General features: G+C 33.5%; 1 protein-coding gene across 1 annotated transcript in view; it reads left to right on the top strand.

Annotated features, from left to right (window-relative positions):
• Positions 1–12500, top strand: part of LOC145248703 (transcription factor RFX4-like) — a 61176-nt gene that overhangs the window by 20025 nt on the left and 28651 nt on the right. Inside the window, exons 8-11 of the mRNA XM_080110357.1 lie at positions 469–546; positions 2699–2862; positions 4832–4932; positions 8705–8908. Coding sequence (XP_079966483.1) covers positions 469–546; positions 2699–2862; positions 4832–4932; positions 8705–8908 — 547 coding nt within the window. The remainder of the gene's footprint in view (positions 1–468; positions 547–2698; positions 2863–4831; positions 4933–8704; positions 8909–12500) is intronic.

Raw genomic sequence — 12500 nt, forward strand, 5'->3', positions numbered from 1 at the left:
TCAAAACACCTATAGGAATATAGATAAGGATATATTTATATACAGATTTTATATACATACAGAAAGACATATATATATATATATATATATGTATTTGTCAATAATTTTTTATACCAATAGACACTAGTGTTTCATGCTTACGCAATCATCAGTGTAGGAAGTAATAATTACTGCTGGTCGTGATATTCAAACCTGGTACACAAAACCAACTTTGGCTTTGCAAGCTAGTGTTTGACTCTTGGTCACCGCTCAACCCATAAGACCCGATTTTAAGAATCTAGATTTTCCCAGCATTAAAAACCGACCTTTTATCTAACTTCGGATGCATTTTCCTATTTTCATGAATCACTTCCTAATACTCTGGGAGACGCGCACAGTATTAAAGTGTTGTTTAAATAACTTCTCTTATTTTAAACTGTAACCGTAACTTGTCCAGTGTCATAATGTTGTTTTTCTTTACTTCTTCAGGTTCTCACCTTTTTAATGATGTACCGGACACACTGTCAGCGAATACTCGACACTGTCATCAGAGCCAACTTTGACGAGGTCAGTGAAACAGTCCACCTGAATCTGGAAATTCTACCAAATGTAAATAAGATATCTACACATATATTCTGCGTGTTTCTTCCTTAGTTAGCCCATACGCTTCGCTTTGAAAATAAAAAAAGGCCAAATACAATATTTGAAGCCCGAACTGCTCCAAAAAAGGCCAAATTCGCAAAATTTGTCTTTAAAAAAAGCCAATCTGGTAAGCATGGACGAGAATATAAAAGTGATTTACTTTTGATGTAGCCTCGTCTTAGGATATCATTATAATAATATATGACTTGAAAAGAAACGGGGGTAAAAAAGGGAAAAACATTATTTGACAAGAGATGCTGGAATGAAGGAGCAAATTAAAGATTGTCCCTTAAGATGTGATTTTATTATTTGTATTGAACTATGTAGCACAATATAACTTTCTGTTATTTATCAATACTTATTAATTTATCTCATATCGGTCAGCTCTATATTTAAAATACAATAAACACTATTTTCATAAAAATATTAATAAACTCATTTACTATGTGTTATTAGTTTCTCAATTTAAATAAGTTTATTTTTCCATTATCCAGAAAATTATCAGCTTTATCGAAACATATTTGTTGATTAAATATATTTCTCAATTTGTGGAATTTACACAGGTCCTGCTAGTACAAATTATTACACATATTTTAAATGAAGGTTCTATGTTGAATGTACACGACTAAAATTTCACCTAACCCAATGCTAAATATGCCGATACCTCATTATAAACCTTATCACTTCCTTGCGGTTCCTCTCAACCTCCTTCTTCTCCATCTACATCTTCACATAGAGACTTAGCTCCAGCAAATGTGTCAGCTATACTTCATGTGACATCTGGCATCCCAGCTCGTCTGACTGCAATCCCATTAGCTTCTTCGCATGGACTTCAGTGAAACGAGACATTAACTGATCTAACTGCAACACGAAGAATGGCAAAAAGTCAGAACATCAAAGACTTTGGGGCTTAAATTGAAAGAGTTTCGAAGGCCTATGGTTGTCTCCACGACTGCTTTGAGATTATCATCAAACAGAATTTTTTTTTTCAATTAAACGTGTCCCTTTTTCAAGGAGCTTCATTTTACCCATGTTCAAAACCAATACTGTGTCTAACTGTTTCTTAGTTGGAAAGTTATGCAAAATGAATAGGGATAATATTTACTTATAATTTCCCCCCACTCTTTATCTGTTCCTAAACCTAAATGTAGATTCTATGAACAAAGCTTCTTTCTTAGAACTGCACACCTGTGGAATTGTCTTCCGTTTGTCTGCTTTCCAGCTGACTACAATATGGTCGTCTTCAAGTGCAATGTAAACAAATACTTGATGAGCCGTCCCCCTTAATTAATCCAATTTATCAACATTACTAACGATTACTATGATATTTTCCCATTGACTACTGGACACTCTTTAACCCTTATCTTCGAGTGGCCTCTGGGCCTTGATAAGTGGTAAGTCCTATGTAAAAAAAATATGGAGCTTGAAAGTTTAGTATTCAATACAAAGGATATTAAATAAAACATTGTCTTTTCTAGTTGTTTATGAATAACGGAACGAGATTAATCTACCCAGCGGGTTAAATATTAATTTACGGCATAATCACGTTGATGCACCAGTTCTCATTACATCACCGAAGTTAAGTAACGTTGAGTCTCGTCAGTACCAGATGGGTGACCATTTGGGAATATCAAGTGCTATATGTAGAAGAACATCAACTCCTCCCTGTAAGACCTACAAAAAGCTAACATCGTACATCTCCCTTGACGAAGATATACATGCGATTGGGGACCGTTTGTAAATTTAAAACTCTCATCAAACTTCCCCCTTTGGAAGAAGCCGGTTCAACTCACTTATGTTTAGTGCCAAATCGGTAAAGTTGTGGGTTAAATCGCGTTTTGCTCGAAATTCCGTACAGATTTCCAAGTTTGGCAATATGTACTTGAAGCAGGTCGGTGGTTACATCGGTCGAAATGTTATGAGAATATGACGCAAGATAAGAATAGACCGAGACAATTTTTATTTTCGTTCAAATCCAGCATATCCCTTTTGTGTCGAGACGAGTAAGAATTTGTTTTCAATTCCTCTAAATTTCAATCTGGAATTTAAATAAGTTTTCTTTTATTATTTTGTGCAGATACAGAATTTCTTGGTTCATTTTTGGCAAGGAATGCCACAACATATGACGCCATTGCTTGGTACCAACGCTATTGTAACCCTGGTTGGTGTCTGTGATTCCATTCTTTACAAAGCCATCGCAAATGTTCTCATGCCTTCCGTTCTTCAGGCCTTACCCGAAAGGTAAGTAGTTTCTTTTCTTTTTTTATCTAAATTTTCACTCCAAACAAGGCACACCTTAACTTGGATCTTTTATTTACATCTTTTTTCACTTACATCTTTTATTTGCATCTTTTTTCACTTACATCTTTTATTTACATCTTTTTTCACTTACATCTTTTATTTGCATCTTTTTTCACGTACATCTTTTATTTGCATCTATTTTCACGTACATCTTTTATGTAAATAAGTAAATGAAATCTTATATTTACATCTGTTTCACGTACAACTTTTATTTGCATCTTTTTCACGTACATCTTTTATTTACATCTTTTTTCACGTACATCTTTTATTTACATCTGTTTTCACTTACATCTTTTATTTCCATTTTTTCACTTGCATCTTTTATTTGCATCTTTTATTTGCATCTTTTTTTATTTTCTTTTATTTGCATCTGTTATTTGAATCTATTTTCACGAACATCTTTTTTCACTTTCTTTTATTTGCATCTTTTTTCACTTACATCTTTTACATCTTTTTCATTTACATCTTTTACATCTTTTTCATTTACATCTTTTATTTGCATCTTTTTTCACTTACATCTTTTACATCTTTTTCATTTACATCTTTTATTTGCATCTTTTTTCACTTACATCTTTTATTTGCAGTATATAATTTATCAAAAAAGATGTAAATAAAAGATGTAAGTGAAAAAAGATGTAAAAAAAATTTTACATCTTTTTTCACTTACATCTTTTATTTATTTATTTGCATCTTTTTTCACGAACATCTTTTATTTGCATCTTTTTTCATGTACATCTTTTATTTTATCTTTTTTCACTTACATCTTTTATTTTCATCTTTTTTCACTTACATCTTTTATTTGCATCTTTTATTTGCATCTTTTTTCACTAACATCTTTTATTTGCATTTTTCACTTACATCTTTTATTTACATCTTTTTTCTGATCTATTTTGACTTCGTTTTATAAAAATCTTTTGTTTCCCCATACACGTACATATTTTATTCAAACCTTTATGTAGATTTTTCATTTACATCTTTTTTATGCAATGTATTTGATATTGTTTCAGTTTATTTCTCACATCTATTATTTACAACCGTTTTTATTTAATTTCTATACTGTTCAATCATATTTTACTCTACATCTGTTATTTTAGATCTTTTGTTCTTATATTTTTTATATAGATTTTCGCTTACATTTTTACATCTTTTAATTTACACATTCGCCCTCATCTTTTTATGTCTTTTTCTCAAATAAATTTTACGTCTTCTTTTTACATCTTTTTATCAAATAAATTTTACATCATATTTTCATTACGTCATTTTTTTACATCTTTTTATCAAATAAATTTTACATCGTATTTTCACATATATCGTTTTAACATCTTTTTATTAAATTTATTTTACATCATATTTTACTTACCTCTTTTTTACATCTTTTTATCAAATTTATTTCGCATCATATTTTCACTTACAACTTTTTTACATTTTTAGTTTATTCCATATCATATTTTCACTTACATCTTTTTACATTTTTGTATAATTTTTTTAAAATCGTATTTTCACTTGCGTCTTTTTTACATCTGTTTATCAAATTTTCTTGCATCATATTTTAACTTACATCATTTTAATTAATTTTGTAACAGAAATACAAATGCTAAACTCATATTAAAATTAGGAGTACGAGTCAAACACCAGATACACTCACTTTCAGTGTATACTCAGTTCCAGTGAAAATTTATTTTAACTATACTAGAAGAATTTATATATTTAGTTTTCTCTGTGCAGTTTAGATATCGATACTTGCTTGATATCATTCCAATACATATTTCCCAAACATTCCTTATTTTTTGTTTTTGTCGATTTTTGAACAATAACAACGATATTTTCCATATTTCGTTAATTATCAATTTCAAAACTAAATTTAACTTAACCTGGAGATGTTATCTGTTTCTTTATGCCTCTTTTAAAGTTTGACGCAAGTAATCCGAAAATTTGCACGTCAATTGGACGATTGGCTGAATTACGCGCTTTATTCACTGCCTGAAAATCTAAGAAAAGTAAAATTTGATCGTAAGTATCGTTTTATTGTTGTTGTTTTTTTGTTTCTTTTAATAAAAAATATCTAGAATTCATCTTCATATATGTCCTGACGCAATTCTCTACCTATACAAGAACTAACAGCGTCCTAAAATGGAGTACTGTTGCACGGGGTTCGAATCATTGTTGGGATCACTTGGCTATTTCTAGACAAACTAATGAGCTGTGATACATCGAAACATTTATATCTTGTTGAAGTAGGTACAGACAGAGTTTTTCGATACATACGATTTTCTATGTGCTAAATATACTTATAAATACTATAATATATATATATATATATATATATATATATATATATATATATATGAGCAAACAGTTAATAAAATATGTTAAAAAACACTTTGAAATGAGTTAAAAACATATTTAATCTGAAAAGGAAACACTAGATAAATGGATAGTCCTTAATCCGCGGAGTTTCGAAGAAATACTTTCCTTCTCATCAGAGGGTAGGAATTAGCAAAATGCAGGATCGGATTTTGCATGCAGAAGTATTTGATGAAACAACAAGTAAGTCAAAGATCTTACTTGATAACAAAAATGTGAAGCAGAGGGAATATGGCGAAGAAAAAGGTGATTACACATGACTGGATAGTCTGGTGGAAGATAAAAAATCCAGTGACGGTAAAATCCAAATGTAAAACTTCAAGAAAGTTAAAAGAATTTCCATTTGTACAAGTATAATCCAAGGAAATCCCGTAATTAGAAGAAGATGGTCCATAATAATCCAAAGGAATCCATGGAATAATTCACAAAAATGTGTACAAGGAAAAAAGAAAAAAAAAGAAAAGATTCCAATAATATTAATAAAAGAAAAATAAGATATGCTTTTCACTCTACTTCCGAGACATAAATATAAATAAGAAAGATCAGGGAAGAAAAAGAAGAAAAAAAATGATGATAAAGTTAAATATAAAATATAAAATAAAGGGAAACAAAAGTCAAAATGATCCAGACAGAAAATGTTAAAGGCGCGAAAATTTATATATATATATATATATATATATATATATATATATATATATATATGATTATATAGCTTGGTTTCCTAAATGTAGATTAACTCAGACCCGAGTGATTATTAAAAAGTGCTCAATGGAGGAGAGAGCTGGTATATAGTCTGTTTATTATACAAACATTATTAGTTACATATGTGCATACATGTTTCAGCTGAATCTCAATTTAGAGAGAGCCATCTCATCAGACCGGAAAAAGAAGCGACCCTTCTTTCTTGTTTTTTCGGTCTGATGAGGTAGGTCTCTCTAAATTGAGATTCCACTGCAACATATATGCACATATGTAACCAATATTGTTTTATTATAAACATACTATATACCGTCCCTGTCCGGCATTGAGCACTTTTTAATAAACATACGGGTTTCAGTGGATCTATACCTAGGAAATACATACAACTATTGTATGTTCATATAACTATTTGAAATTCATAAAACTATTGTGTGTGTGTGTGTGTGTGTGTGTGTGCGCGCGCGCGTGTGCGTGTGTGCGTGAGTTTACTTGTTTATGTCTTTTCTCTGCACTTCTCCGTCCAGGTACGTACATTTAAATATAAATGAAATACCACAGGTCATGGAAGTGGGAGGAGGAGCGTGAACGCAGACCCCTGTCTCTGTGTATTATATGTCATCTTTCTTTCGGCAAGTCGGCCCCTTCGAATCTATCCGAATGTCGTCGCAAGGTTCACATAGCTCGATCTGTATGCCGCTTCTTCCATTGAGTTTCAACCATGCATGAAGGCGGTGGGATGTTTTCATCTCAACTCAAACGACCGGCTGAAGCATTGAGTAATCTACTAGCGGTCATAGGTGTCCGACAATTAGAATATGACTAGCGAACCGACTTCGATAATATCGGCGACGCCATAACGGGACTCTTAATCCTCATATATTCAACATGTCTCATCGCTACCGCCACCGCCACGCTGAACATCGTTTTAAACAATATTCTTAAACACATCCAAAAAAGGGGGGGGGCAGAGAAATAAATATATAACAAATAAATGTTACCAAAGGCAATATAAGTTACTTTTCTACTTACCTGAATAAGTTTTTTTTTTTTAATTTACCTGTTTTAATTTATTTTAACGCGCTTTTAAAGTTTGAAACTCAAGTCTTGCCAGGTTGCTAAGTCACAACAGGAGCAAAATGGCTGACATGAGACCATCATCTGGGAGAGACTCGATAGTCGCTCAAAACTTAAAAATAAAACAAAATATAGATAGAAATCTTGACAGTTATTGTGTCAATAAATGTCGCGGTGATAATTATTGAGTGGGTTTCTATCAGTATTTTCTTTCATTTTTGAGCTGTGAACGACTATAGAGACTCAAATAGACCGTCTGGTGTCAGCTATCGTTCTCGGTCTAATGTCGCAACTCGATACTACTTGTGTTTTAAACTTAAAAAACGCTTTAAAATAAGTTAAATAACATTAAGAACCAAAAAAATGTAAAGTGCGACGATATTTCATTTTTTTATTTAAAAAAAAAACATTCGAGTAATTGCAAGAAAAATTATTTTTTTCAACTAATCTAACAACGTTTGATAACATTAATAACAAAAAAATATAATCTACATTACAAAAAAAAAAAAATAATAATAATAAAAATGCGACGGTGATTTCAAAGGAATTGTAATTAAAAAAAAATACGGCGACTTTTAAATATAACAATTTTATTATTAGTTATAGTTAAGTTATTTTTTATTAAAGGGAACTTCGACGACGTTTCTATTTTAATAAATAAAACAATATTGCTCTCTGATACAATTATTGGAAATATTTGTCCAGATTTTCATCTCCGCCTAAAGAACTCCATCAGGTGCAAATGAAACATTTCTTCTGATGTATCAAACAGTTGTTTTCCTTCGTTTTTACGTTATTTATTTTGTAATGTTAAAACTTTTTATATTAAATAAAGTAGTTGAAAAAGAGATATTTTTTTCTTACAATTACTCGACTACTTTCTTTGGCAAAAAAATTGCAATATTGTCGTATTTTATATTGTTTTATTAATGTTATAAAACTTTGTTACATTAAATAAAGTAGTTGAATGCCTTGTTTAATAAAAATTACAAAATGTAGTCGAAAAAAACTGTTTATTCAGATTGGCACTCATAGCGATAAGCAAAAATGAAAAAACTTTTATAGTGTACCTACTTGTCACGGAATGAAGATTGCATATTCCAAAAATCACAAAAATTGATCAAGTAGTTCTTTTTTTTATTATTATTTACGGAAAACAAATTTGCCGTTTTATTTTACCGATAACAGACAAAGCCATGTTTCTCTACAGTACATAGTAAGGGGAAGTAATAAGTTATTATTATGACAGTTTCCACATACATTGGGGTTATCTGCACTTATCCACCGATTCCTTGGTTACATTTTTTTTCAGCCTCGTTGAAACAGGGTAAAATTTTATTAAGTAAAAAAAACTACGTGATAAACTTACCTGATTTTTGGAATTTTTCATCTTCGTCTTGTGACTGGGACGTACGTCATACAAACATTTCCGTGTTTTCTTTAATTTTAAATAAATGCCAATCCGAATAAAAAAAATTAAAAAAATTGAACGTAAAATGAAATTATCTCCCTTAGTGCAATGACGACAAATGCTAAAGAAAATATCATAGAATTGAAAATGATTACAGGAATAAATTCGATTCATCTGCTTATCGCCTGAACATATTTTAATGATTACTTCTTTGTTTTTCTTGTTGGTGTTTAGTTGCGCGAAGGTTTTGCCAAGTGCTCCGGCGGCAAACGTCCCTGAACCATTTGTGCCAAGCGGCGCGCACTGTCACCCAGAATCCGGACATCACAGGTCAAATGGTGGATGACTGGATGAATATCGATCTCAGTTCGATTGTCAAACAAACCCTCTACACAATGGATCACTACAGCGAGAAGGATCACCAAACAATCGCTAATTGTAAGTATATAACCCGAGAAGAATCAGTCATTAACGCACGGATTCATTTGAAAATATCATGAAATTATAGTCGCTCATAGCTAAGAGTTGATAATTCGTAATTAAATCACTGTGTCTGTTTTACAAATATTTTAATGAAATGTGTTCTGATGAACTTGTTTCACTTGTATCCTCTCGACGTACATATCCCCGACAAACCCGCTTGCCAGTAAGATCTCACCCCTTCACTGTTGTTGTCCCTAAATGCCAGAAAGCTTTTTATTCTTATAGTTTCTTCCCTCGAAAAGCTAGACTTTGGAATTCCCTTCCTGCTTCCTGCTTTCCTGGCTGTACTGATATGCAGAAGTTTAAATGTACCGTAAACAAATATCTTGTTAATCTTTCCTAGACATGGCCCCAAATAGTATCCCCTTACGTCCAAGTGGCGATATGCTTTGTAAGGGGCGAACATGAGTAAAGAAAAAAAAAGAAAAAAAAAATGAAAAAGAAAAAAAATAAAATAAAATAATTTATGAAAAACCCGTTTGAATCAAATTCTTAACCGAATTCAGTTAATTTTAACACGTTGAAAGTTTTTTTTAAATGATAAAATTTCAGAAAAGTTTACACCCAAGAACTCATAAACTACACTTTGGTTAAGAGGTCACGTAGAGATTCGTGGTCAATTCTATTGTTTTACTCAGACATTATAATACATATTTAAATTTTCTAAAAATGGAATATATTTGAAATTTTATTCGCTGGTAGCCTCCTTAGGGAAGCACTTTCATTGTCTTCAGTGGTGAATTTTACATAGCATACACTTTTAGATTTCATGTAGATTCTTTCTTTCTAGGGGGAATACACAAACGTAACACACACATAGACATTGCAGTTTCATTTTTACCAAATTGTTTTTTTTCTTTGCACTAGCGGAGGGAGGAACGGAGCCCGGTTTGCCCGCTCATAAAATACGTTTAAATATGATATTTTAATTTGTTCACATTTCGTATATATTATTATAGAATCATGATTTCAGAAGTAGAAAAAAAAGTATTTAACTACCATCAGCTAGAATCGAAACCGTAGCATTCAAAGCTGGTGATGTTACTATTGTTGCGACGTGACGCGCATATGAACCGATTAAAAATTAAAGAGTAAAAATAAACTACGATGAATGTACAAAATACTTAACGATTTTTTAACGATTTTTTTCAATTTTGACTCATTTCTGACCCCTTAAAAACTATTTTAACCGATTAAAGACCCATGAAAGAACGGTCCGTAAAAAAAAATCTAATCATTTGACGCCCTTTCTTTTGGGAGGAGATAGAGTTTAAATATATAAAGACGGGTTTTAATGAGTTCTTTTTTTACATGAAGGTCACCACTTATCAAGGCCCAGAAGCCACTCGGGGATAAGGGTTATTTTGTGTACAGTAATCAATGGGATAGTGTTGCAGTATTCATTAGTATTGGAGATTTGATAAAGTGTCATTACTTAGTGGGGGCGGTTCATCAGGAATTTGTTTATCTTGGACCATGTTGAAGTAAGGAGGAAAACAGGTAAGCGGTAGAGAGTTCCACAGGCGTGCAGTTCTAAGAAAGAAGCTTTGTTCATGGAATCTACGTTTTGATTTAGGCACAGATAAAGAGTGGGGGAAATTTTTGACAGTGGTTTACGCTAGACGGGTGTTTATCGTGAAAGATTGGCGAGGGGGGGGACCAGAGATTGGAGCTCAGACGAGCACCTGCAATGGTAATAAGGATAAAACAAAGATAGGCTCGCAACATCTCTTCTGTGGGAGAGAGGTTGCAGGGAAAAGAAAAGGGCATCCCTCACTAAGCCACAAAGTCTATGTGTACTCTGTCAAGGTAGGATAGGCGGTTTTTGGCAGCTCCTACCCAGATATGGCAGCAGTACTCCATCCTTGGCCGTACTTAGCTGTTATATAGATAGAGAATTGCATCCGCAGTGAGATATCTTCTGGAGCCGTAGAACGATCCCACCATCTTTCCAGCGACTTTGGCAACAGATTTGATGTACGTGTTCCATTTCAGATCAGGAGTAAAGGTCAAACCCAGAAGCTTGTCAAAACACGGGGCCTCTCCCAGACGAGAGCCATCCATTTCAATTGATGCCAGATGGGGATAAGAGCGTTGATGATGTAAAGGTAGGAGCTTTGTTTTAGATGCATTAAAAGTAACCAGCCACCTCTTCCCCCACTGAACCACGTGTTCGAGATCAGAGGAGAGAGAATCAAAGCGAACTTTGTCATTTACAGCCTTTGATGTGTTGCCGTAGATGGTCGTGTCATCAGCATAGATGTCAACGAATGATTTAAGTATGTGTTTTGGGAGATCATTGATGTATATCAGGAAGAGAGTTGGGCCCAGGAGGGACTCCTGAGGGCCTCTGATTTTTGTCCATCGACCACTACTCTTATGAGCCTATCAGAGAGAAATGATTCAATGATTGAGAAAACATTTTCAGTTATACTGTAGCTGGAAATTTTGTGAAGTAGGCCTTTATGCCATACCTTGTCGAAGACCTTTGATATGTGAAGAGCAATTGCTCTAGAAAGGAAGCCTTTGTCAGGAGATTCGCTAATCCTATGAGATATAACAGTTAGCGCATCTGCGGTAGATCTTGCAAAACGGAAACCATATTGCGTGTCACTAAGAAGATTATTTCTGCTGAGGTGGTTGACTACTTCTCTATTTAATATTAATTCGAGCAACTTACTCATGACACACAGGAGACTTATTAGTCTGTACTGAGAGGGAGATGACTTTTCACCTGAATTCTTAAATACAGTGCATACTGATGAGGTTTTCCATGGTGTTGGAAAGCACTTCTCCTTAAGGCAACACTTAAACAGTTTCGTAAGTATGGGAGCAAGTTCTTGTTGAAGCATTTTAACACTATAATTGGGATGCCGTTAGGGCCAGTTGCTTTACTGGAATAAAGGTTCTTGATTAGCTTGGCGGCCTCATGCACAGATATTTGTATGTTACCTATCGTGTTGTGTATCATAGGAGGAAATACGGGGAGTAGATGGCCAACGCACACTTCTGTTCAGGATCCTATTTGTTATTGTCAAAACTGGTGGGAACCAAGCCGCTGATCAGCTCCTTTGGATTTAACAGACTGAGAATATAGCTCTCTTGCAATTTTATCACTCTTTTACAGTGGTCGCTGGCGTTCCTGAAAGCAGCTTTAGTCTCAGTGCATCTATTACGTTGGTAGCTATTGAAAAAGTGATTTCTGTGCGCGATGGCACATTCTGGGGAGAACCATGACTGGCTGTTAGGTTTTCGTTGGAATTTTTTTAGGTGGTATGAATCGGTCTATGCCTACAATTAACCATTCGGTCAGGTCTGATACTATAGAGGACACATTCTATTTAAACATGGAATGCAGAGGCAATACAGCAGCGCCAGTACTTTGCACCTGCTGATAGGACAGCCTCCTTAGTGGTTAATCTAAGGTTCGGGTCCCTGACTATCAGGTGGATAACGCCAGCCCAGACGAAACGTTTACCTTCAGAACCCTTACTAGTGACATGGTGACAAGGATAGACACAGAGATAGAAAAATTTCCGACATCTCA

The sequence above is a fragment of the Euprymna scolopes genome, chromosome 27 (genome assembly GCF_053919585.1).
Source record: "Euprymna scolopes isolate OS-2025 chromosome 27, ASM5391958v1, whole genome shotgun sequence".
NCBI lineage: Eukaryota > Metazoa > Mollusca > Cephalopoda > Sepiida > Sepiolidae > Euprymna > Euprymna scolopes.